This window comes from Sinohyriopsis cumingii, chromosome 6 (genome assembly GCF_028554795.1).
Source record: "Sinohyriopsis cumingii isolate HCF-2022 chromosome 6, ASM2855479v2, whole genome shotgun sequence".
In the NCBI taxonomy this organism is placed as follows: domain Eukaryota; kingdom Metazoa; phylum Mollusca; class Bivalvia; order Unionida; family Unionidae; genus Sinohyriopsis; species Sinohyriopsis cumingii.
In genome coordinates this window covers 134,260,388-134,288,023 of record NC_142966.1, presented here as the reverse complement: position 1 = coordinate 134,288,023, position 27,636 = coordinate 134,260,388, and the positions used below count along the sequence as shown (strand labels likewise).

General features: G+C 36.4%; 1 protein-coding gene across 2 annotated transcripts in view; it reads left to right on the top strand.

The window, feature by feature from the left end:
• The window catches only part of LOC149798037 (uncharacterized), a 120,986-nt gene extending 96,308 nt beyond the window's left edge, over positions 1–24,678 (top strand). Inside the window, exons 7-10 of one of the 2 annotated variants that reach the window (XM_089963127.1) lie at positions 5,683–5,766; positions 9,830–12,159; positions 16,848–16,905; positions 23,894–24,678. In XM_089963127.1, the coding sequence (XP_089819253.1) occupies positions 11,919–12,159; positions 16,848–16,905; positions 23,894–24,056 (462 nt within the window). In that variant the 5' untranslated portion in view covers positions 5,683–5,766; positions 9,830–11,918 and the 3' untranslated portion in view covers positions 24,057–24,678. Of the gene's footprint in view, positions 1–5,682; positions 5,767–9,829; positions 12,160–16,847; positions 16,906–23,893 lie in introns of those variants that run through there. The other variant, XM_089963126.1, reaches the window with a different exon arrangement.
• Positions 24,679–27,636: the final 2,958 nt, after the last annotated feature.

The window sequence follows — 27,636 nt, the reverse complement described above, 5'->3', positions numbered from 1 at the left end:
TTACGTACGCCGTGTGGAAGTGTTACCTAAAGTGGGAAACGACATCAGTCAGACGTTGAGCAGAACGACCGCCAAGTATCCCATACGACGTGTGGAAGTGAAAACGTTCACCATTCCTGTTGGACAGCGATCCATGATCGAAGATCATCTGTTCCAAGGACAGTTACCCAAGCGTTTGATCGTTGGTATCGTCAGGAATTCAGCTTTCAATGGACTTCACAACGAAAATCCTTTTGAGTTTCGACACTCTAGCGTGTCCAAAATCGAAGTCAGTCGTGACGGCAAGACCTTGTGTACACGACCCTTTGAGCCTAACTTTGCCCAGAACAATTACTTGAGATCGTACTTGTCCCTGTACGAAGCCACCGGACAGTTAGGAACCAATACCAGTCACGGTATTACGTACGAAGATTATGCAGGAGGCTACGCTTTGTGGGCTTTCGATTTCACTCCAGACCAAGGCAGCGACGAGGGACATTTCCACCCTATAAAATCTGGCCAGATTCGTGTGGAAATTCAGTTTGCAAATCGAGACCCTGCTGATCCAACGTTGAACGTGATCCTGTATGCAGAATTTGACAATACGATAGAAATCAACAGTTTGAGAGAAGTCATTCTAGATTACTAGAAGCCATGGAAGACTGTTATCCCTCTTTACCTAGTGAAGAAACTTTGGACATGAAATGTGAGGAGACCGTGGAAGGAGAATCCCAAGACAAAGACGAAGAAATTGTCATGATGAAGTCGAGATGGCCAGAACAAGAAGCCCATTTAGTCTCCTGTTTTGCCAAACACTTGGTCGACAAAATGACGGAATTGATCAAGAAAAATTGTTATGGATGTCAAAACGATCATCCCAGTCAAATTCAACACGATAAATGCCTGATGTTGAGTCAAGAAGAAAAATTGGACGAGTATCTGGACGAAGCTTGGAGTCTCATCTCAAACAAAGACGTGTTGCACCAGTGGTATAAAGACTTGCGTGAACATTCTTGTCCACCATTAACCACTCAAGAGATCCATCGTATCGAAGCTCTCCTGAATCAGAGTGAGGAAACAGAACGAATAACCGTTTATTCGTCAGACATTTTCAAGCAAAAAGTCAGGATCGAATTGACGACTTATTATTACCTGTGAAGAAGAAAAAAAACACAAATCAATGGATACCTGGGAACTTTATTACCTTTTGAACCATAGTTCGTATACGGCTTCTTGGAATCCTGTCGTCTGTGCTAAAGATGAACTCCCTCATCGCAAACCTAAAGACCATCAAGCTTACTTGATCAACACGGACGAAAGTCATCTCCCAGGAACCCACTGGGTAGCCGTCTACTTTCCTCAAGAAGGATGTGTGGAATATTTCGATTCGTACGGATTGCCCCCTTTGGAAGACGATATCATCGACTTTATGAGAAGAAATGCTCAAACCACCCGATTCAATAACGTGAAATTACAAGGCACAGATTCCTTGGTGTGTGGACAGTACTGTGTGTATTTTCTGCATCATCGCAGCCTGGGCTATTCCTTAGAACATTTAGTGACTCATTTTGATCCTCGTTCTTCTGCTAGAAACGATGTGAAAGTAGATCGATGGTTTTGTGACCATTATGCTTATCTTTTGTCTCAAGCTAGGAAACGTAGTGTCCATCAATGGCCTAATGATTTCCAACAGTGGAAATCACAATTTCATTCACAACGTTGTCAGCCTTGTTTAAAGTAGATCGTATTTGAAGAAAAAAATGTTTGTGATTTGAAAAAAAATGTTAGATGTTATAGTGTTGGATTAATGTTAAAAAATGTTAGAGTTGTTGTTGTTTAGTGTTAAGTGATTTTTGAATAAAAATGTTGTGTTTTGAAAAAAATGCCTTTGTGGTTTGTTTAGCTATAAGAATATTGGATTGATGCTCTTTCATTTCTTACTATCCCACTCAAGAACGTTGCGGCTCGAAAACCGTGTGGGGGATGTTTTCCTTCACGTCCGCGCTTTAACTTTAAGAACCGGGTTGTTCCCAGTCTAGCCATCCATTGTCGACTCATCCTCCTAAGAAGATGTGCTCCAAACTAGCTAAGCTCAACGAAGCCTACGTGAATTTGCATAGGGTCAGACACAGTCTGATACCGAAGCCAGAAGAAATAGAGAATGTGAGAATGTTAAAAATCACTGAAGACCTGATAGAAGAGCTCTTCAGAGAAGAAATGAACAAGGAGAAAGAAGAATGGACAGAGAAGTACAGACTTCAGAGACAGCAGCAACAGCAGCAACAACAACAGCAGCAGCAACAACCTGAAGCTGACAGAGGCTTTGTCGATTGTCGTATCGACACCAAAGAATTCTTCTTCTCTTTCCGAAGAAGCAGACCTATTGCCAGAAAGTCTATCCTCAGAGGACATCGCATTCTTAGAAACTAAAAAAGAATGCCATAGCAAAACAAAAAACAGCCCTTTTCAGGGCTACCCAATACTCTAGAAAAGAAATAACTATTAATTTGCCAATGTGTGTAGGTAGAGTAGTGTGAAAATAAAAACTAACTCTTTCTTAAAGAATGTGAGGGTATGAGTTTGTGTGTTTGTGTAATTGTGTTTGTAAGTGAAAAAATAGATTGATGTGTATAGTAGATTAAAATGATGTTAGTTTTTTGGCTGTTTGAGGTGTATATTTGGGGTTAGATTGGATTGCCTTGCGTATGTGGATAGTCTATTGAAGTGATGGGTAGCATAAAAACGTGAGTGAGTGTTTCTTTTAGGTCCGCGCGTTGTTGTTGTTTCTTGGTCATGATCTAGGTAAGATGAATTTTATGTTTTTAGGGGATGTTTTCCTTCACGTCCGCGCTTTCAGTATAAAATGAAACTCGTTCGGCAGTCCAGCTACCCTTGTTGATTGATCAACACCAAAAATGAACACGAGACTGGAGAAACTGTTGGAACTTCATGTGCATCTGGAATATGCCAGGCGCATATTAAATGAACTGGCCGCTGAAGCCATTGTCGAGGAGGGAAGGATAAGAGAGGAGGAAAGAAGAAAAAAAGAAGAGGAGGAAAGAAGATATAAAGAAGAGGAGGAGGAGGAAAAGGAGAGAAGAAAAAATTTCAGAATCCCAGAGAGTGAAAATTGGGATTCTGAAGCGACATATCCTGCCTCTGCTCTCTCCCCCCAAAAGGTAAAAAGTAACTGGGGGATAAGATGTGTATGTGGCGCCAGGCCTGGAAGGTGCCACCATTAACCAGGTGTCCATGAAGTTCCAAACAAAAACAGCCCTTTTCAGGGCTAACCAATACTCTAGAAAAGAAATAACTATTAATTTGCCAATGTGTGTAGGTAGAGTAGTGTGAAAATAAACACTAACTCTTTATTAATAGTGGAAGTGTATGTGTTTGTGTGTTTGTAAGAGCTCAGGTATGTTTGTGTGAATAGTAGATTATGGGTTTCTTAGCAAATGTGGAGAGTATAGTTAGGGTTATATTATATAAAATGAGAAAGTAGGGGGATGTTTTCCTTCACGTCCGCGCGATGTTGGTCATCATCTAGGTAAGATCCATTTTATGTTTTAGGGGGATGTTTTCCTTCACGTTCGCGCTTTTCGTATAAGAACCCACAGTATTAGTTGTTCAAACCATTCTGCAAAGAATACAAAGAAGAAGATGGCGTCAAACCAAATGGACAAATTACAAACCTTGCAAGACGTTTTAGACAACTTAGGAATAATGGAACAGATGCTAATAAGACTGGTTGAAGACCATTATTCCTATAGTCCCCATCGTGTGAAGATGGAAATTAACAATTTAAGGAAAGCAAAGGACAAGATTAGTGGTGTCATGAAAGAGATCAAGGAGGAGAAGGAGGATGAAGAGGAAAAGATAAGAATAAGAACATGGAACGAAAAAATTGAAAAAGAAGAGGAAAATGAGAAGAGGAAGAAAGAAGAAGAGGAGGAAGATAAGAAAGAAGAGAAGGAGAAAAAAAAGAAGAGAAAGAGTGTTGGAGCTAAAATAAGAAGTTGGTGGAGGAAAAGAAGAAATTAGAAGAAGAAAACCCAAAGGCCCTTTTCAGGGCCAGCCATATTTCTCGAAAAGAGATAGTCTTTGAATTGCCTACCCCTTTTTTTTAAAAATTTTTTTAAAAAAATCCCATGTTAAATTCCCCTTGTCCGTAGATTGTCCCACGATTTATTCCCATGTTAAATTCCCCTTGTCCGTAGATTGTCCCACGATTTTTCGCCATGTTAAATTTCCATTGTCCGTAGAGTGTCCCAAGGGTGTTTTTAATGCTAATTCCCATTGTCCGTAGGGTATCCCTATTCACTACTGACGTTTATCTGCAGTTAAACGGCCATCAGGAATCATCCGAAGATATTTGACTTGATCGGTAAACCAGTCTAGCTGCACTTGCATATCACGAACTGTGACCTGGAACTGTGACCTGGATCAAAATATTGACACGGATCTGCAGATTTCTCAGAAGGATGTCACTATGTTGTTCTCGACCGATTACTTTTCGTTGGAACATCTGAACCTCGTTAAATAGTCCGTGGTCCACAAGTATTAACTTCACATGTGAATATGGCTGGTGCTAATCACAAATGCATTGATGTGATCCCTTCTCATAAGCTTTTGTTGCTGGAGGGCACATGTAGCCGACAGAAAGTCACTGTCGCGCCTGTGGAAAGCAGATATAGACCTTCCAAAACTTATAGTTCTTCTAATTAAACAGCACAGTTAAAAATATAATGTCGTATCATGAAGTTACGGATCTTAGCATAAAACCGCCACCTTGCGAAAATCACAAGTATGAAAAAACAAAAACGAACGCGCACTCACACTGAGGATTTTTCCGAAAAAAATAACTGGAAATTTGTCCTGGTAACTAACTCAAACACAACATGTTGAAAGAAGCTAAACAAAAGAACACGCCGAAAACATTAAAGTTGTCAGAGTCAAAGGTGACGCAAATGCAAGAGAGCGGTGGAATATTTATGTTTTGCACGGCCATTCCAGAATTGTTGGGAGCTCCAGCTCTCGGGGTACGAATCGCATCCGGGATGGCTATTGTTAATTCTTGAAAAATGGAAAAGTCTTCGACTACCCATGTCCCGTAACTAAATGCTTCCGAGTAGAAGATACCTTTTGGTTGTGGCATCACAGGTGATCAGTTTTAATTTAATCCCGATGACAAAATCAATCATATTTCCGACACGTCTTCGTGGGGGATAAACTTGCGTCAATGATCCTCCACATGTCGAAAATCGGCATTGTTAACATCGATTTAAGAATAGAACTTCGGTCCCATTGGATCGCATACGTGGTAACGGATTGACATATTGTGTATTCTGACCCGTACGGATTTGCACCGTCACGTGAAGTCGTTTACGTGGTAGCTTGCTTTTTTATTCAACGCTGCCGTTACAAACTCGAGCAGACGGGTCAATATGTGTTCATCTTGCTGTTAAAGCACTTCATGCACTCACGGGAAGCAACAAAAGTTCACCATTGGTATTACGTTGTCACTTGTTGATACTACAATGTCACTTGTTAATTTTACATTGTCCCCTGTTGATCTTACATTGTCATTTGTTGATTTTACATTGTCACTTGTTGATGTTACATTGTCACTTTGTCACTTGTTGATATTACATTGTCACTTGTTGATTTTACATTGACACTTGTTAATTTTGCATTTTCATTTAGAAACTACGCTTACAACATACGCAAAATGCCAGTTGATATTTACGGGAGCATGAGCCCACCAGCCCGACGCCGAGGACGAAACAGGTAAATGATTTACATGCAGTATAAAAAAGTAACGGGGCACTATCAAAATTGCTGTGTGGACGGCCACCGTCTCCGCAGTCCGAAACGCATGACATGGGCTTCATCTCGAACTCACGCAGGCCACAATCGCGGAAAGCAATCGCGCGCAAAATCAAATTACGGACTGGGAAAAATTTATGTGAAACCTAAAAGTGGTTTCGGGTTGGAAAACCCGAAAATGATCAGGCGTTTCAAAACCCCATTACCCACTATTCAGCTAAATCCAGGTACGCCTGGTTTGGACGCTCATTAAATGCACACTAATATTGCACCTGCCTGAATATCGAAACTTAATACAAGCATTAGTCGGACAAGACTGCGGCATTTGTGCGGAGAAATGTTTTCTATATCAGGACTTTATGATTCTCTAGTGTGTGCCCTTTGGGAGCTCTGCACTGGCTACAACATCTTGATAAGGGGGCCTCACCAGTTATTATGTACTTTTGAGAGAGTGACGTATTTAACGTGAAGTTGTTTGCATTTACAACATGCACAATGGAGAGAATGTTGGCACACCTCTATGCTACATTAATTTAATGTGGGTGATATTTCTTTGGATATTGTACTTTTAGAAATTGTACATGATTTAAATACACTGCTAACTAAAATGACTGCTCCCTTGTGCAAACAAATCAGCCTGAATTAGTCTAAAGTACACTATCCATAGCAGCTATTAAAATAGGGAAAATGAATCTTGCCTGACTAGATAATACAGCTTCTGAAAGTGCAATGAATGAATTACCAAATATATAAAATGTAAAACAATGTTATCGGCTCTTTTTTATACAATTTACCTCTGAAGTTCAGGAATTGAAAATGACCAAGTAGAGCTAGCACTTTTTTGAAAGGTGCACATCTGGAGTAAAGCCAAGCTGTATACTCTATAACCCATATTACAACAATCAATTATACATCAAAATAAAGGGAATTAAAGGTTCGATGAATTATACATAAGATATACAAGTTTGTTTTTTTTTACATAGCCAGTATAACCAGTGAGGAAAGCCGGGGAAATTATTTTTCTTTAGAATGCGAACCCCTATGCAAAATACTAAACTGTAGAGCGCCACCTAAGTCAATTATTATCTATTCACTTTGTTTCCCATCGGCCCTTGGCATACGTATCATTTGCTATACGATTGAATGTATCGGGAAGAAGCTGATCTAACCAGATCTACATTTTTCTGTGAAATAGTTACGTGTAAAATCGTAACAGCCTCTGTAAACAACGATACAAGTCGCACATCATTTGTTTCCAATTTAAATGTTTGTTGCAAGTATTAATTTCTTTTTTGGGGCGGGGGGCGGGGTTACTCTCTCTGGGTGATCTTTTCAGACCATTTAGGGAGGCCCCCTACCCTACTATTATATTTAACAATGGCAGTAATTTTACTGTTTGTGCTAAATTATGTTTTGTTTGTTTATGTTTTGCTTTGTTGTTGTTGTGTTTTTGTCGGGGGGGGGGGGGAGGGTAATTAATTTGTTGACGAAATGTCTGTATAGATAATTTGTCGTTGTGTTGTTTTTTTTAAATCTAACATTCATCATATTCTAGTAGATACGCTTCCATCATTCTATATTCCTCCTCTCTCTTTTGTCTCCTTTCAGCTCTTCTTTTAATTCTTTCCCTTTCTATTTCTTTTTCTTGTTCTTCTGTTGCTGTCGAGTACATTCATATGATTCTGTTGTTTTTGTCCCTGTTGTTGTTGTTATTTGATGTTTTTGATACCTGCCTTTGTTCTTGTTGATTTTGTTTTCCCTGTTGTTTGTTCTCTTGTTCTTTGTTTTTTTTTCGGATTGGCTTCTTCCCTTGTTCTTTCTTCTATTCTTTGTTGCTCTTTTTGGTTTTCCTTTTGACACCCTTGTTGTTTTGTATTTCTATTAGTTGTTGTTGTTCTCTTTGTTGCTGTTTTAGGGTGGGGTTTCTTTTGTTGTTGTTTTTTTTTTTTCGTTTTGTTTTCGTTTCTTTTCGGATTGTTGTTTTGAAGTTTCGTCATCGTCAATTTCTGTTCCTTATTCATTTCTGTGGCCTCTGCTTGGATCTCTTTGTTTTTAGGGCACTTGTGTGGAGTATCCCCTCTCTGACCACATCTATTACATTTTCTACGATAAATACATCCCTTGTACAATGCTTTAGTCAGAAAACCATGTAGAAAGAATGCTCTTTTCACGTCTATCGTTTTCCTCTTTTCTATTACCAGTAATATTATTCCATTGTGTATTGTGGTTAAGAGAATAGTTGCTAATCTTGATGTTATCACCTTGATGTTGAATTTTTTTCTCGAAATTTTCTACTGTTGATTGTAATTGTATATCAAGTGAGATGTCAGATAAGTGTACCTCTCCATTTTCTTAATTTTTTATTTTCCGCAAGATGGGTGTTGGACCCTTTACTGTAACTGTCTCTCCTGCAACGGTTATTTCCATGAGTGGTAATATATGTCGGGTTCCTCTTGGTCGTAATATGTATCCATTGTACCCGTTTGTCTTGAGGGAGTAAATTCGTTGTATGGATTCTGGTTTAGTCCGTTTAGTGCTATCATCACTGCTGTTATGCCTGATAACATTCTCGTGGTATTTTTGACATTCTGTACGAGAATTCAAGGGACGATCCTTCACCTGTCTCTATCCTCTTTGTCTTGAAACATTTCTCTAATTCTTTGACTTTCTTATTGGCCTTATTAGCTGCCATTTTCTCTCGGGTTTTCTTCGTGCCATCGCAGATGATAATCGGAAGACTTGACTTCTCAAGTATTAATTTCGAGCCTATGCTTGTGAATATCGTTGAAGTGTCTTACTGAGTACCTATTGGGTGACGTAGCGAGCTCTCATTGATCAATTAATTTTACCTGCGTAGGGCAGTAACTGTTTCATCCGCACGGGTGCGTTCGTTCTAGCTACATATGTCAAGGGTCGATGTGGAACGAGGTGTTTCCAAGATAACGATGTGTGTGATTAGGATTTTTAACGTAGCTTTAAAAAATTTTCAGTCTGCAGTGTGGCAGTTTATAATGATGTCTAGCATTGGGGCATCATGCCGCAGACACGTAGCATGATGTCCCACCCAGTCACATTATCCTGACACCAGGCCGACCAGTCCTAACACTAGCTTCTTAATGCTGAGTGCCAAGCGAGGCAGCTGTTAGTACCATTTTGGTAAGTCTTTGGTATGACTCGGACTAGGTTCGAACCCACGACCTCTAACCACTAGGCCACCGGAGCGGTCGAAGATAACGAAAATGAAACCTCACACTATGCCGGCCCGAATTATTGTTTCCAGGTTTTGTTTATTTTGTATTCAAGGTCTCAGTGATAAGAAAAGCTTTATAGCTGGATTGATCAAATCATTTGCGTGATGCCGAGTATTAGAGTGATCGATATTCGAGTTATCGAGGTCTTACTGTCTGTTTAATTTTGACTATATTTGACAGGAGTGGCTCCAGAAATATCATTTGAGGAGGAGATTAGGCTTAAACATGGTCGTTTAGGGTCTGTGGCATGGACCTCCTGATAGGTGCCAAGGAAAGCCCCTGGAAACTTGCATTTTAAGCGTTTACGGTACATACTTTTAACAAACTGTAAAGAATATTTAGATTAGAAAGCGTTGCAGTTATTTTGTGCTCATTTCGGGGGGAGGGAGGCACGCCGGCTCTGCCTCACCGCCACCACCACCATCACCCGCTTCTTTGCACACGTGGTGTCCACGAGAATAATCTTTGAACAGGATCATTGAAACTTGTCCCATTCAGTCGTAACCAAAATTTAGGTGAGCAGGATTGGACGTTAATAAAATTGATACGACTGATTCTCTCAGTAGATCGAGTAATGACTATTCAAAATCTACCGTCAATATATTGTTATATATATTTAATTTGTACTATTTGTTTTGTTTACTTCATGATTATATGTTTTGTATATCTGTATTTTGTACTTGACTTGTGCAAAATCAAGGCAATGGTAAACCTGACACATTTATTGTGTTGTTGTTGTTCCTGTTGTTATAGGGTTTAATGCTTTTTTTCAGCACAAGACAGGCTTTACATGGCGGACATTATAAATGGTTGAGAAAAATCCAGGAAAACCCCGGAAAAAACCACCGATCCACGAAAAGCTACCAGCTAGCTTTCTCACATACCATTTATTTTGTAAAAAAAAACACACATAATATACAGCTAATATTTCTCTAAGGTTATAGAATATATATTCAGATCATTATCAATGGAAGTAAATATGTTTATTTGAACGTGAGTCTACAACACTCAAATTTTGTTTTGAAAATTCCTAAAATTGTTGACAAATTTGAATGTTTTATAAAGGTGACCGACCTCTATCCTGGTCCTGTTATTGTGTCTTACATTTTTATATTATGTTGTTTACTTGAAAAATTACACATTCTTGCATTAAATGTTAGTTTGGTTGGATTTATTTACTTATTCAAATTGTTGTTCACTGGAATGAATGACAAAGTGCTCAAACAAAGTCTCGGACTGGAACATTTATTTCGAGTCATAGCGAATTCAGACAAGATCATTTTTTTTCATTATATTATTGCAATACATCAGAAGACCATTCGCACATCATTGTACTCTAGGCCATTTTCACATTAGCATGTTTCGAGACTACGTGCACATTAACATATTCAGTATCAGAATTTATTTGGAATACCACTGGCATTCAGTTGGGACTTCATACATTTGGACTTGTGATAGAACGTTTAGGGCTACTTGTGATTTCATTCACAATACTGTAACATCTTTTTAAATTTTCACTTTGTATTCTAGGAAAATAAATTATTTGTTGAATTTTACAAATCTTGTTTGTTTTCGCTCTTTTATGTAACTTAGTTTTAGACCAAAGAATCATACCAACAGGCGTTGAATTAAAATATATCCATATCTTTTTCACAATTTTGTGTGTATGTGTGTTTTTGATTTTTAACGTAGGTTTAAAAACATTTCAGTTGTATCGCTATGATGTCTGCAGTGTGGCAGTTTATAGTGATATCTAGCACTGGGGCTTCATGCCGCATACATGTAGCATGATGTCCCACCCAGTCACATTATCCTGACACCAGGCTGACCAGTCCAAATACTAACCTCGTAATGCTGAGCGCCAAGCGAGGCAGCTGTTAGTACCATTTGTATAGGTCTTTGGTATGACTCGGCCGCGGATCGAACCCACGACCTCCCGGATCCGAGGCGGACGCTCTAACCGCATGACCACCGGAGTCGTTTTTACAATTGTTACATTAGTATACAGTCATTATATAGATACCTGAAACCAATACCATTGTACTGCTTCTTACATCTGCATGATGATAAATAATTAACTGCTCCCTCTTGTCTTTCTTCTTGTTGTGATAATTATATGCCTCATGATGATGATGATGATGATGATGATGATGATGATGAAAACGACGACGATGATCACGATTTTTGCTGTGGTGATGCTGATGATAATGGCAGCGATGACGATGATGTGACGAAGCAAATGACGTAAAGTGGTTAGAAACTCCCGCGCATCCTATTTATGCTTGATATTTAACCGAAGGGCTTGTACTTGTGAAGATTTAAATGTTTTTGAAGTTTCTGCAAGCGTATGCAACTGTATTCATACCCCATTTTTTATAACTGAGTTTGGTATCCATAAGATGGTTGTTTTATAACTGAGTTTGGTATCCATAAGATGGTTTGTTGTATTCTATTACACACAATACTGATCATTATTCGAAATTTCCCAATCAGGCAATTAAACAAATGCAATAATATATTAAATACGGTCCTTATTACTCGTTGATTCAAAGCGTCCGTCCTCAGTAAAATGTGCAAAAAAAAAAATAGCATAAAGACATGGTTTAAATTTGTAACACAAATTCATGTCAAGGCCATATAGGAAGGTCCTTTTCCACGTACAATTATGTACCCCTTAAATTATATCCTAAGTCTCCTTAAATCCTTACATGCTCACAAATCGAATCCTTAACATAATAAAATCTATATCCTTGAAAAATTAATTTTAAACAAAATCATGATTTATGTGTTTACATATAAGTACGTATGAGGAAAATTATTTCAGGCATAATCTACGGTTGAGGTACATTTTCGAGCACAAGTATGAACAAAGATAATCCCAACATCATACATGTCCGCAGTTTGAAATTCGGCTTTCTGCTGTCTATCTCTGTTTTAGAATTGCAACAAATTCATTGGCTGATTTATCGGGTTTACCTGGCGGTGATAACGCAGGTCGATGAAGTTCGACAAAATTACATTCATTCACAGAGAGAGAACTTTAAACAGAATTTTACATCTGAAGGAATTGAGAAAATTCTCAACTCAACAAGAAGGAAAAAGAGTAAGTAAATTTAACACCTCTTCAGCATCAAGATTTTCCCTCTGTCTGATATGTCTTTTTTGTTGCTTCCTTTTAAACAATTGGTTTACAAAGAGTATTGCTACTACTTACGATCCCAATATTACTGATGCCACGATTACTACTACAGTACTACTAACTACTACAGTACTACTACCGCTTCTACTTCTACTGCTGCTCGACTACCACTACTGTCTGTACTAATAATACTCCTACTACAACTACCACTAAGGCATACACTAATACTACTGCTGCTGCTTTACTAAAACTACCTCTTTTGCCGGTATTAATGTTACTGCTCTACTACGACTACTGCTGCCATAATACGACTCCCACTGACGTCTGTATTAATGCTACTGCTGTTCTGCTATGACTACTGTCTATGCTACTGCTAGTCATTCTGCCCTCGTACTACTCATAGCACTACTACTACTACTGCTACTGCAGTTACCACGGCTGCTTCTAATACTACAAGAATTACTTCTACTACCATTACTGCCTCTGTTGTTCATAACGGTGATATTCATACTAATACAGTTGCCTATAATACTAGTACTACTACGAGTGCTACTGTTGCCGCTGCCTTTGTATTTCTCATACTACTGCTACTACTACTACTACTACTACTACTATCAATGCTGCTGCTTCCTTGACTATTACGAGGACTACTACTACTACTACTAATATTACTGTCTCAGCTACTGCTCATGTTGCTACTAACACTACAGATACAAATAAAGTTGCTTCTACTACTACTACTACTACTACTACTACTATCATTAATGCAGCTGCTGTTACTACTACTACTACTACTACCACCACTTCTAAGGATGCTGCTACTACTGCTTCTACTACTGATGCTTCTTCTAATACTCACTGTTATGCACACTCACAGTACGTCTCTGCGGCTACATGTTCACTTTGCGAGATTTGTAGATACAAAAATCAGTGGACATCCAGCCATGTGGTCAGGTTGCTTCGGGTACACAGCTTTCTCCGTGTCAAAGACCACCTAGCGCGACATACATGGCCCTCAAGCTCCCTCGCTCGATCAGAATAAGGTTTTTAAACATGTTGAAAAATTGCCATAAAATGAATAAAGTCAACTACTAATAATTTGGTTTAGCCACTCGTTTTTCGTCTCCGCGGTTCTGAGGTCTACGCTGGGTGGCGCAGTTACAAGAATCAATGTACGTCCTTTTAATCTGAAGGATTAACATTTGCCACATCAGTTTTAGCTATCGTTGTTGTTGCTATTTTCGGTTGTGATATGCTCTCTTCCCATTATAATGATGAAGAGAACAAAGTCACTTGACGACGGTGACGATCTTGACGATATGTATGATCAAGAATATTTATATTAATATTATATTAATATTCACATATTCTAGTTGTGCTATTTCGTGATGGAAAGTATTTTTTATATGATGGAAAGTATTTTTTTATATGATGGAAAGTATTTTGTTTTTGTGGTGGTAAGTATTTTGTTTTCATGATGGAAAGTATTTTGTTTGCGTGATTGATAGTATTTTGTTCTTATGATGAAAAGTGTTTCGTTTTCATGATAGAAAGTATTTTGATCATGTGAAAGAAAAATGTTTCGTTTTTGCGATAAGGTAAACACTGCAGTAAATGAGCAAAGAAGCAAGAGGTTCCAAAAGGGAAACAATACATCGCTACATGTCATTATAATAATAGTAATAAGTAGTAGTAGTAATAGTAGTAGTAGTATCTTTTGGCAGAATTCAACAGTTTATCTTTATTAAATGATAAGACTTATGTGTCGACCTGGATGACTAATCTTATCCTGAGTGTGTCAAGGAGTGGCGTCCTTTAAAGTGGGACATGGATTTTCAGAAAGAAACACTCATCTCAACTTCTCTTAAAATTTCTGCAGCCATGAGTTTTCGTTTCAAGTGGTTCTCTCTCTCTCTCTCTCTCTCTCTCTCTCTCTCTCTCTCTCTCTCTCTCTCCACGTAGTTACTCCTTGAACAATATATCTCTATCAGATTATGTTTGATTACTGAAGTTACTCTTCATGTCGGCCTGTTTACACCTGAATTTCTGTTTTCAGCACGCCGTGGTTCAAATTATTCAGGTGCAAGTGGACTTTGATTTGCTCTTTCCCAACCAATTGTTGTACATTAGATTATGCGTCTTATCTGTTTCCGAACAAAATTACCTGAGTAGTTTAACCGTGCGATATTTCTAGCCATCTTCACATGCCGCTGATCGGATGTGTCGACAGTTCATTTTTGAAAGTACAAATTGAACAAACCGCAAACCTTCCGTACTATATTCCAATCAATGTAATTAGAAATGCATAGTGTAAAGAGCTTTTTACAAACACGCACACACACACACACACACACACACACACATACATACATACATACATACAAAATAAAATTAAGGAGCTCAAATACGATTATTTTCTTTTTTGAACTGTGCATCTATGTTATACAATCTTAAAATTTTGCGTGAATGTTGTTTGCTTTAAGATATGTAATATTGCAATCTAATGGAAATGCAAATGTTCGGTAATGCTGTCAGGGAAAATAACTGGTGCAAGAACTAGAGCTTCAGCCCATCAATTCAAATATGTGTAATTCGCCTCGCTAGCGTTTGTAACATGAAAAACTAGAGTGTGCACCAGTTAACCCTATTGAACTGTTCTACTGTAGTGATGTTCTTGACTATCCAGCTGTTGACGTTTTGCAAAAACTTATAACAGATTATAACTTAAATGGTTGAAAGAGACAAATGCAGCATTAATTTTAGATTCGGCTCCTTGTAATATAACTGAAGATGGCATGTTAACCGTAATTATGTGCTTTTTCAGGGCAGTGGGCGGATTAAAAGTATAAAATAGTAACGTATCTGAAGTTTAAGAATTCAACCGAGGTGGTTGAGAGTATACATGGTGTATAAATCTGTTAAAGCTTCGAATTCTTCCCTGAATGTGGTTTGTTGTGTTTTCCAACGAAGAATCAATTACATAGAAACATAGTCCTTTGCAAACGCGAAAACGTTAAAGTAAGAAGAATAGTGATGACGACGTACTTTCGGAAGTCTTCGTTCTACACAAAGACTATAAATACATCTGACGGACCCATTATCTGTTATTCTTGCTTCTGTCTAACAGAGAATGAATTTCGTTACACAATAGGACCAATAATGACGTCACACGATTAAAAAAAAAAGAAAAGGCACAAAAATTAAACTGCACGAACAATGACCAAAGTCAAATGTGTCCCTGGTCAGGGCATTGTAAAAAAAATAGTCCTGGTCGGAAGATTCTCCAAACAACCTCACTGACCTGCTTACCCGTCTATATGGTTTTTCGCTTCAGTAGAAATAGCAGCAGAAGACACTAGTAGTAGACACTAGAAGAAGACACTAGTATTGGACACTAATAGTAAACACTGCAAGACGACACTAGTAGCAGAAACTAGCTGCAGGTACATGTAGTAGACACTAGTATTAGATACATATAATAGACACCAATAGACGACTCTAGTAGTAGAAACTAGCAATATACATTTGTAGTAGACACTAGTAGACGATACTAGTAGTAGACACTAGCTTAAAGGCACTAGTAGTAGACACTATTAGAATACACTGGTAGTATACACTAGTAGCAGACACTGTTAGAAGACACTAGTAGTATACTCTGGTTTAAATAAACGCTAGTAGTAGTATCTAGTAAGAGACACTAGTAGAGATTCTACACAACTAAAAACTTAGTATCAGCACCAAAATAATCCATAGATGTTAAAATATTTTATCTTGATCCGGTTCCACTAAAATTCTATAAATTTCTCATCTAACTGATATTGTACACTACCTTCATTAGGATACTTCAAACTATATTAATATTTCTCTCCGATGTGGGGAATGTGCAAAAGATGGTGCAATAATTAACGCATTGTATGTTTATTCTTGTAAACAGAGTTGACGAATTGCTCAGTTAAAGTAAATACTCATATTTTCCTTAGAGACAGCACAAGACTCTTTTGAGAAAAATATAATGAAATTTCTTAATCTTTTTTCATCCCCAATGCATGTTCATGTTTTATGCAAGAAATCATTGCTAGTATATATAATAAATGGAAAAAGAAAGATTTTTAATAAATCACAATTTAAGGAAGAAGATTTGAATTGTTTGGTGAAATTGGGTCCATAACATAAAATTTTGGTTATAATTTATATTGGATTCCAATTTAGCTTATAAAACGTTAAGAAAGATATGCCTCTTTTTGTTTAAAACTTAATTGTGCATGAAAAAAGTCAAGTTAACCAGCCACAAAGGACAGTTCTCCTAAGAGTAAATAATGGCAATAGTCTAACGGCAAAAATCAATATTATTTTAAATTTTCTTTAAAAAATATTTTGGTATATAATTAACTCTCAAATCAATGTTACAAAATAATACATAAAAATCATCGGACTATGTTCAGGAATAATACTAAGATAAATTGGCAGAAAAGATAATAAATTTGCCTTTTTTTTTTTTTTTGGTAGGTGACGATGTGTTTATACGCCTAACATCTGTTCCTAGTTAGGTCTTGACTAGTTTTTGGAAAATATTTGTAAGATATTTATCCTTGTTTTCAATTCGTTATGGCGTGTATTTCCATCTGTATTATGTTCCATTATTATCATTACAGACGGAGATTTCACCTTACAAAATGAACTGGTATGGAAGAAGAGCCATTTTTATAACAGGTACTAAGTAATTAATTGCTTGATTGATTAATAAATTAAGCTTTTGTGTTTTGTGGAGGAGTACACAAGCATTTAGATACAAACACTGATCCTTCCAATATTATTTAGGTTGTAAATTAGAAGAAAAAGATCGTACCGGGAATCTCAATAATCCATAAAAACAGGATACTTGGAACGCGGAGTCGACATTCAAGGCTCGGTGAAGGTGTTTTTTTTTTCTTGATTAATGAGTAAATTTTGTTTACAATGTACAATTATAATGCTGCATATCGTTTTCGAAATTGTAGTGTAATCGAATGCGACACTATGATATCATACATATTGAACATAACTAGATAACTGGTTATCCGGTCAATAGGGCTGAAATGTATACCAAATGTTCCTATTTTTGGAATGTATTCGGATTGAATTCGAAAACTGAACGATAGTAAAAAGAAAAAAGTATGAAATCTATATTTTTATTAAATTTTTATCTACCTTGGTATTAATTGACACCTTCGCCCGTCCCTACTAACCCCTTCCCGGCCAGTCTGCACTGAAGACAGCGTGAATTCTGTCATCAGAATGTAATTAAATGCTGTTTTAGGTTTCTTGAGTCGATTTCGTTTTCGATTAAGACTACTAATTAATTAAATGTAAGAGTTATTTCCCTTGATTATCGTCATACTCGGTAGGACCATTCTGTTTTGTGCTGAATTCGACAGACTGTAGGTAAAAATGGTCAGAAACTCACAATTACTTCAATTAAATGCAAACCATATCTAACAAATTCTTTATCAAGTGATTTATACACAAAGAAAACCGCATAATTCGACCTTTGGTGTAACTTTACAAGAGTGCAAAATAAATCCGTGAATATATTCGATGACTCGGTTATTTCTTTTTTTTAACATGTAAAAGAAGTCAGATTTAGCTGAATTATATGAGTGCATGTATGCAATGAATTAAGTGCAGATTCTATATTAGGTTATTTTGTTGATATGCTTTTGTACTTTGATATGCTCCATGTGTTATATCATGTGCTTTATCAAAGTGGGGTACTACAAGTTGTCTTTAGACGAACGATTAAATAACATTAAACAAAAATGGTGATGTTGTGAATAATGATACTTTGAAGAAATTTGAATGGAGATTACTTTATGAACGATTGTTAGAACTTCGTGTGATTTAGCAGGATTAGGGGTGTCTCCTTGTAAAATGGATTCAACGACGTATATATTTTTAAAATTATCACTAAAGAAAATGGTAAGCACATTCGACTGCCGAGTCTGGTTTTGAGCATCGCTATTCTATAGATAAATACACAAATGTTCAAATGTTCGAATACCGATTTCCTATTCGAGTCTTACTGAAAAATTATTCTGCTTCTAATGTTTGGTTATTCGTTTCAGCTCTTCCAGTCAATATTATCTTAGTCTCGTGCATAATCATGTATCATTGAAAAGAAACTGGCTCGCTTCAGGTTTGCTTATCTAAATAAATTATATCCCAAACTACAAGTATTCACCGTCTATAGTGTTGTAAGAATACTCCATGTACTGAGCATTCTAAATCGCATCTGTGTATAGATTCTTGTAAGGACCATCCGTGTATAGCATGTTGTAATTACCCTCTGTGTATATCGTGCTGTAATTACACTCTGTGTATTTCATGTTGTAATTACCCTCTGTGTATAGCATGTTCTAATTACCCTCTGTCTTCTGAGCATTTTAAGTGCCCTCCATGTATAGAGTGTCGGGATACTTAGTGTGAAAACTGTATCCAGGAATCTTATTACCTGATTAATTATCATTCCAATCTTCACTATTTAAAAAAAGTTGATAAGAAATAAGAAAAACGGGCATAAGTTAATAACAAATATAAATTATATATTTTATTACCTTGCCAATTTAATAGCGTGTATAATTTTAAAAAAGGGAATTTTGGCATAGAGTTGGGGGGGGGGGGGGCTTAATTCAACAATTTTTGTTATCGTACGCTTCGAATACAAAGACAAAATTCTTTGTTAAGTATTTTCCTCAAATTGTCTTAAACTATTATGGAATGATTGCATTACCTCGTTTACCGGTATACAGTAAGTACCCAGCTGTGAAAGGCATAGACTCAGGTTCAGAAAATTGCAAACGATTCTCGCACCCACATTCAAACCCTCCAAAAATATCTAAACAGCTGACTGAACGAAATCAAATCAATTACTAAGCATACGTTAGATCAGGCGTTAGTTCAATCACTAACCAATCAGATAACAGGTAAATCATTGACCGTCTTATGTCAGCTCAGTCAGTGACCAACTAGACGTTAGATCAATAACTGACTCACCAGACTTTACAGAAATTACTCAACATTGAGACGTTAGATCAGTCACGAACCAATAGACCAATCAGTAACCAAACAGATGTAATATCAAGAATTCACCAATCGGACGTCAGATCAATCGCTGACCAATGAACCAATCACTGAACAATCAAATGTCAGATCAATCATTGAGCAAAAACACATCAGATCAATCAATGACCAATCAGGCATTAGAGCAATTACAAACCAGTCCGAAGTTAGAACATAACATACCGTTCAGAGTGAAGCCAATCAATAATTCATCAGACGTGAACCAGTCACTGACCAATCAGACGTCAGAATCTTTGTGATCTTCTTAGGGCCAGATATACACTTTTCACTTCAAATTATAACTAGTGTAAGCTCTATACGTATTAAAGAAGTATGTGATCTCTTGATAAAATGCTTTGGAATATTCCAGTCAGTTACAGAAGTCTTCATCGTTCATCTTACTGATTTGCAATATTTCAATATCTATAAAACAAATATTAACGTGTAAAAATGTTACGAGTCTCTGCTCTTAAAATAAGTAACAGAAAAGAGTGAAGACAACAAGCATTGTAAAATTTCACAAGTAATTTTTTTTACCTTGAATACAAAGTGAAAAATGAAGGAAAAAAAATGAAATTACGGTATTTCCAATTAAATCCCAAAATAATCCAAGATTTAAAGACACAAGTCCTAGCAATAACAAATCCTGAATAAAACTCAATTCAAGTCCAGAAGAGATCCAAAATTGAAGGCGACGACGTGTCTGTTATGGCCCGCGAAGTGATGATGCGTCAAAAGTCTCTTGTTCAATTACAGAAATATTAATCCATATTTGAATTCAGTATAAATTCCAGTGACTGTCTTTATCCAAGAATTTTATCAGAGCACTTTTCTATTTCCAGAGCAAATAATCACTTGAATTCAATAATTTAAAGAAAATAAAATTCAGCCCAAACTGGTCACAACATAATACAACTTAAAGTGCTAGCTGTTAAAGAACGACAGGGAAAATCTTCACAGTAACAAGATAATATATTTCTCTGTTTGACCACAGATCAAATTTTCTAACAACAACCATTTCCTAATGAAAAATAACCTTCTAGAATGATCTAATGAGCCTTTTTTATTTACAACACAATAGCCTACAAAATTCACTTAGGAATCTCAAAAACCCTGACCCTGACCAACATATTTACTCCTTCTTTGTTTACCTGAATAATAATCCTGATAATAAGCTCATAAGCATAGAGAATAATAAAGATATCATTAGTTTTTTACATAAATGAAATTAAAGAATTAAAAAAGTCAATTAGGACAAGCAGGAATGGACTCAATATTGGACAATGTCAAGTCCAGCAAACAATTGTTACATTACAATAACATGTAATGAAATTTGAAAAGTTAAAACTAACAGTCAAAAACTTAAATATACATAACAAAACAAATATTGATATTGTAATCAATTTAAGGTATGCGCCATTTGTATATACCTTTATACCTTTCTCTTTTAGGGATTTCTTAGATTTTTGTGATTACTTGTTGATTAAAGGAAGACAGTGTTGGGGAAATAGTCCGCAGCCCGAATAATTAGTTAATTTGCTATGGGAAAGCCTCACAGAGTGCAGTGGTTTTTAGATCTCATGAAGATACGGTTTACCTTTAGTGAGTTCAGGTTAGAGCCGCATAAGTGGGCCTTTAGCCGTGTAGTCCCTAATCGAGTCTAATATAAAATCTAATTGTGTGGATTGATTGAGTGACTTCCATGGGGATTATTTGTGATGGAGACTGATAATTATAGAATGGAATAATTGCGAAGGGACTATTCCGTTATATGTAGACGCCTTGTATTATTGTTATAATGGTAAATATGTTGAGGAGTTACAGGCGAAATGAGGGTTAAAAATCATGATTTGACTGACCTAGGATAGTGTAGAGAAAATTGTTCCCAGTATTTTGGTGGTTGATGTAAATGTGTAGTTGTGATATTTATGGTCATGCATTAATTAGAGAAAAGTATTTATAGTCTAGGCGCGTTGGAATTTCGCAATTAAAGACAGTAGTTGTAGGGAAGTCGTTTTAAATCAGGGGAAAACAAATAACTTCTAGCGGGATTAACGCTAGGGTTGGATTCGTTCGGTAAAGAAACCCCGTCGGCATTTTACAATATGTTTAACATTTTTTTAAAAAATCTTTAGTAAAATTCAATCGTTTGTTTCTGCACCTATGGTAGTTAAATTCAAATTTTAACACGCAACACTCACAGAGAGAATCAACAATTGTTTAACGCAGATCTGTTTCTACGCTCTTCGATTGGACTTCTATATAGCTCGGTTTATCCCGTACACTACAGAACGTGTCACGCATCTCATATGTAAGCCATAAACATAATTTTGTTTAATTTTTACATGTCTCACGTACATTTAAGACAGTGAGGTGATTCTCGATGTATATTTATACACAAAATTATCCGATTTCCTTTCAAAATCAGATCCGTTGTGCTTTTGATTTAAAATACAATGTTTGCACCTTCTGCGCTGAGGAAATTTAATAACACTAAAATTTCCTTGATACTAACATCACACCATAGTTGATGCTGTACTTGGTACAGGCTGCAACATTAGTTCGTCTGTGCTTGCGTTAGAGAGTGTGCGTCTGTATTGTGGTCTCTGTGTACTTTAAAACTGAATGCATTGCGAGTACTGTTTTTCTTTATTTACCTTACGTGAGAAAATCTCTCTGAATATCATACGTAGGCAATAAAAACGTATGATTCAATACATTTTTCAGAGGTGATTTCACACAACCATGCTACATTTATCGAATTTTTGTTATGCATGCAGTATATCATTATTTGCAATCAGCTCAGCGTGCAATCAAAAAATTAATATGTGATCCAAAGACTATGAACTATTATTTTGATTTTCTTTCGTTTGGTGCTTTACAGCAAAGCAACACACATTGGCTATTTAGTGCCGAGGCAATTGGAGTAAAGTACCTTGCCCAGTGACACATCACATTAACTGACCTAGGCTGGTCCGATTATATGTACTTGTTGTATAAAAATACGAGTGATCCATGATCGCAAGTGTTTTTCTTATGTGTGGTCCAGAAATGTAGAGTTATGGAATAATTGTGAGTGCTAAATTTTATTTATTTATTTAACCTTCAATTTTTAAGTTGTCCGCTACGCTCAAGTGCTACACTACTAAAAACCTGTCTTTATGTTTTTATGTTGATGTGGAGTTATTCTAGAAATCGACATTCCGATATCATACTGAAAAAAGATGTGCATATGAGTGGAATTGATAGCCGCTCTACTATCGGAACTGTACATCATGTTTTGTACTCGTTAGCAATAATCAATATCATTTTAATTTGTATATATGCAATAAGTTCATTAAATACGGATGTTAGCGCTAGAAGATGAAACATGTAAAAACAAACTGGAACTGCAATAATAAAAAATATTTAGACTCTAAAATGCACGTTCTTTGAACGTTCAGTACATCTAGATTTGCCGGTGCTGTTCTGTCATCGTTTTGTCTTAATCTGTAATACATTTTCAACAATACAATTTAATATACCTAACGTTTTCAGTAAGTTGATTAATTCTGATGAGAAGTGTGTTTTTCATTGAATCTTTTCTAAAGATAATGATTTAGTGTAAGGTAGCCTTTTGAAGTGTTACTGATGTTTCTTAACATCCGATACCTGAGAACCACGGAGAGGAAAGAATGCTATTTGAATGAATATGAAAGAAAATGGAATCGTTTCAATAAATTAAGGCAAATTCAGTAATGTCTTATGTAATTTATTTAAAACGGAGACGACAAAAAGTAGGGGGAAAAAAACGTGCTGAAATATTTTAAAGAAAACTATATCCTCCTGACCAATAAAGTTTCATAATGCAACATTATTCCAGAGACCGTGATTTTGTTATGTCGAAACGCGAATTGCATTACATCCCATATTACTTTAATATCATACTTAAATAATTGATATTGTATATCTGGTTAATTAAACAGAGAACAAACAATAACTCGATCACACAGGAGGAAGCGAACAATGAAATAAATAGTTTTAAATATACCCGTTCTTTTTATATTCTAGAGTGATACATTATAGAGAAGTGAATTATTTATTTCGTATAAACAAACAGTATCTTGTACATACAAAAATAAAAAATACAAAATGTAGCATAGCGCATGCATTCATGCAGCACGCTTATAGAAGAATTTAAGATGTAGAGAGGATATATTAGAATATGTAAATTGTAAATCAATATTAATCACATACATGGGGATTCTGATAGAATATCATTGATATTAAATTATATTAACAAGAAAAACAAGAAAATATTGAACACATCGATTGCTAGAGTAGCACAAACATAAATTTCAGTTACCTTGCAGTACACACAATTGGAATATAAGCTATCTTTTCGCCAAGACGCATTATTATACTAACGATTGCAAACATGGATGAAGACCATCAACCGACAGCTCCAAAAATTACAAGAGATCAATTTGGTTTAGATAAGTAGAAAAACGAAAGGAGAGAAGTAGATAATTAGACAATTGTGATCAGCATTCTATAAATCTCAATACATCCTGAAATTTTCACTTGTTGAAAAGATTTACCAAGACAATATAATTTGTTTCAGTAGTACTTATGAATGCAGCTACAGGATTGAATGCAGCTACAACTACAGAATTGGGTACAGCTACAACCACATTAACAAATGCGACGGCTACAAGTTCAATGACGATTACGATGTCTACTACTTCTGCTTCTACCACCAATTCTACCAAATCGTCAGTAAATAACCAAATTACAACTTCAGCGGTATCCTCGAACTATAATACCTCTGCTTCTACCACCATTTCTACCACATCGCCAGTAAATAGCCTGACTACAACTTCAGCGGTGTCCACGGAATCTAATTCTTCTGCTTCTACCATAGATTCTACGACATGGTCAGGAAGTGGCTTGACTGCAACTTCAACGGCGTCCCCAACGTCTACTGCTGTTACGTCAAACGCAAGCTATATCCCATCGTCAGGAAAAAGCTCTGAGAACACTGTCACTTCGGACTCTAAATCAACTAACTTTGCTAGCCAATATAATAATTCGGCCACCGAATTCACCACTAGAACAACTTCTAACACAAATATATCACAATCCAAAGGCGGATGTGATGGTTTGACATCGAGGTCGTTTTACCTTCCATCAATATGCATTGTGTTTGTAACCATCATGTTTCTGTAATCATCAACTTCCAGGGCAGTTTCAGTCAGAGGAGTAGTTTCCATAAATACATTTCAGCAGCAGGAGGGTCGAGTATATGACTGAACATCCGTGCGAGGCAACATAGAAGTACAAACCGCGTGCCTATTATATATATATATATATATATATATATATATATATATATATATATATATATATATATATATATACATACATACATACATACATACATACATACATACCCTAATAAGGGTTTCAAACAGAAAGAAAAAAAACAATTGTGTCAAACAGTTCATGGCAAGTGACAAACCGCGTTTGGATGGGGCAATTAGAAGAAAATGATAATGTCTCGATCATTAGAATCGAAAATATTTGGCAAATAATATATTTTCGCCCCAAAGGTATGTAAAATATGTTGAAGGTCAATTTCATAATGCACACTTTGCTCCTTGTTACTGTTTTATACCCCGGATATCGAATCATCAGTGCCATTGCCGCCATCTTTTGTATGAGTTGGCTATTTCCATATCTTAGCTGAGATTTACTTTTTTGTTGAACATCATTAAACGAGAGGTCTGCACTTTGTTAAAGCTACGTCTGTTTAAACCGCCGTTGCCCAAGTTTTGGAACTAAGGATTGTTGTTGCTGTTGCTGTTGATCTTTTAACTCGCACATTTTTCCCTTAAGACAGAAACCCATGATAACTGAGCTTAGGACTGATATGACTTACCTAATCTTCGACACGATTTGGCCATCGGTGGTTACATCTAACAAGGCAAAATGTATTAACAATTTTCTTGCCCAAGTGTAACACACAGAAGCATTGTACTTTAAAACATTCTTTCATTTTAAATTTAAAAGGATACCTTAATTTGTTTCTCTCATGTATTATTCACCACATGTACATATGACTACTACTGCTAGTATTACGACTGCTTCTCTTACTAATCTTAATAATACTGCAAATGCTTCAGCTGCCTCTAGAACTCATACTACTGCTACTCCCTCCACTGCTGATACTGTTGCCTTTGCTAATACTACTACTACTGCTGCTGCTGCTACATATATTACCACGACAACTACCACTTCTATTACTCATTGGTATGGACATTTGCTTTGCATCTCTGCGTTTCTACGTTCAATCTTCGAATGTTTCCTCAGTATCTAAGACAACATAGTACAACCTTCTTTACACTAAAACAAATCAAATAAGGTTTATGAACTTCTTGCATAATTGACGTAAAATGAATACGGTACACTCGTATAACTGAATGCTGAGTTGGTTTAGCCACTCGACCTTTTATCTGGGTGGTTTATCTCCCTGGCTGCCGCACCTGCAATAATCACTGGGCAGCCATTTAATTTCAGTGATTCGTAATGGACATTACAGTTTTAGTCGTTGCTACTATCACTGTCGTCGGCGGTGATATGCGCTATGTCGATGATGATGATGATGATGATGATGATGATGATGATGATGATGAGACTAATGCCATTCTATGACGACGATGATGATCTTTAATGTAAACCTGATCATAAGATGAAAATTGATATTTAAATACTCTATGTTTATTTATTCATGGAATGTATTTCGTTCACGTTACTAGGTAAACATCATAGCAAATGAAAGCGAAAGCAAAACGTTCAAACCTTCAATACCCAATATTGTAAAACCGCAACGAAAATTTCTAATCTCCTCCTGGATGTAATCTAGAAAGTACTTCGATGCTCTTGATTGTTCGTACACAGAATAAGTTAAACAGAAATATGGTCTTGCTCATATTCGAAAATTGTGAAAATAGAAATATGTAAGACGACCTATTGTCCGCCATCTAATTCCCTCAATAGACTACTCCTACATATGGCGGTTCCTAAGTCTGCCATTCTTGCTTCTGTCGAACCGAGAATAATCCTTGGTTACACGTTTATCGAAAACAATTCCACACGATCAAAAACAACTTCTCAAAAATAAATTCGCCAAAACTAGGAGTAAAGTAAAATGCGTTCATGGTCAGAGTACCAGAAAGACACGATCCAAGCTCAAGCCTCCATAATAATTTTCACTGGTCTGTTGTGTAGTCTTTATCAATTCTGTCTATATATGACCTTGTCTTCCATAACAAGAGTAGTAGTAATAGTAGTAATTATAGTAGCAGAAGCAGAAGCAGAAGTTATAGCAGCGATTAGGCTAATCTTGGTACTTATTATCGACTCCAAAGTCATTCAAAGAAGGTAAAATTAGGAGCGCCCGCAGAATTATTTTGGGGGGCTGGGGTGGGGGCAAACATGTAGTTGTCAGCTATTAGCATTACGGTTATAAAAAAAAACATACTTAGAGGTGAAATCGGTGGGGGGGGGGGACACGTCCGTCTTGCCACTGTGTGCGGTGCCCAAGGTTAAAACCTTGACCAGACATTGACCTTGATCTTGACAGGCATTTGGCCCAAGTTCACCAGCATAAATGCCAACAATAAGAACCCTCCTTGAAAAAATCATATTGATACAAATAACAGTAACTTTTATTAACGTTCTCTTTTTCTTTAATTTTCTTTACAAGAATTTGAATAGTTTTACTCCTTTTATAATCTAATAAGCGCAAGTCCAGACTTGAACTGAAAAAGAAAATGAGATGAAACGGTGCATTACATTATTATAAGAGGTTTCTCTTTTAAATTAAAGTTTCATCGCTATAGAATTCTCACACAAACACAAAGATTTGATTTTCCAAGATCTTCAGAGCATTCGTTACAATTAACCTTCAAAATCTATCTATCTGTATTTCATTCATGTGAATGACATAATATATTTCATTTCTACATAGAGAAGTCAGTTAGACACTACCACTGAGGTCTCACGTGAATTGCATGCTATATTTCATTTATACCTAAAGAGGTCAGTTAGACATTATCACTGAGGTCCCACGTGAATGGCATACTATATTTCATTCATACCTAGAGAGGTCAGTTATAAATTACCACTGAGGCCCCACTTGAATAGGATATCATATTTCCTTCATACATAATGAGGTTAGTCTGACACTACCACTAAGGCCTCACTTGAATAGCATACTATGTTTCATTCGTACGCAAACAGCTTAGACACTACAACTGATGCCTCATTTGAAGAAATACTATATTTATTTCGTACTTAAATAGC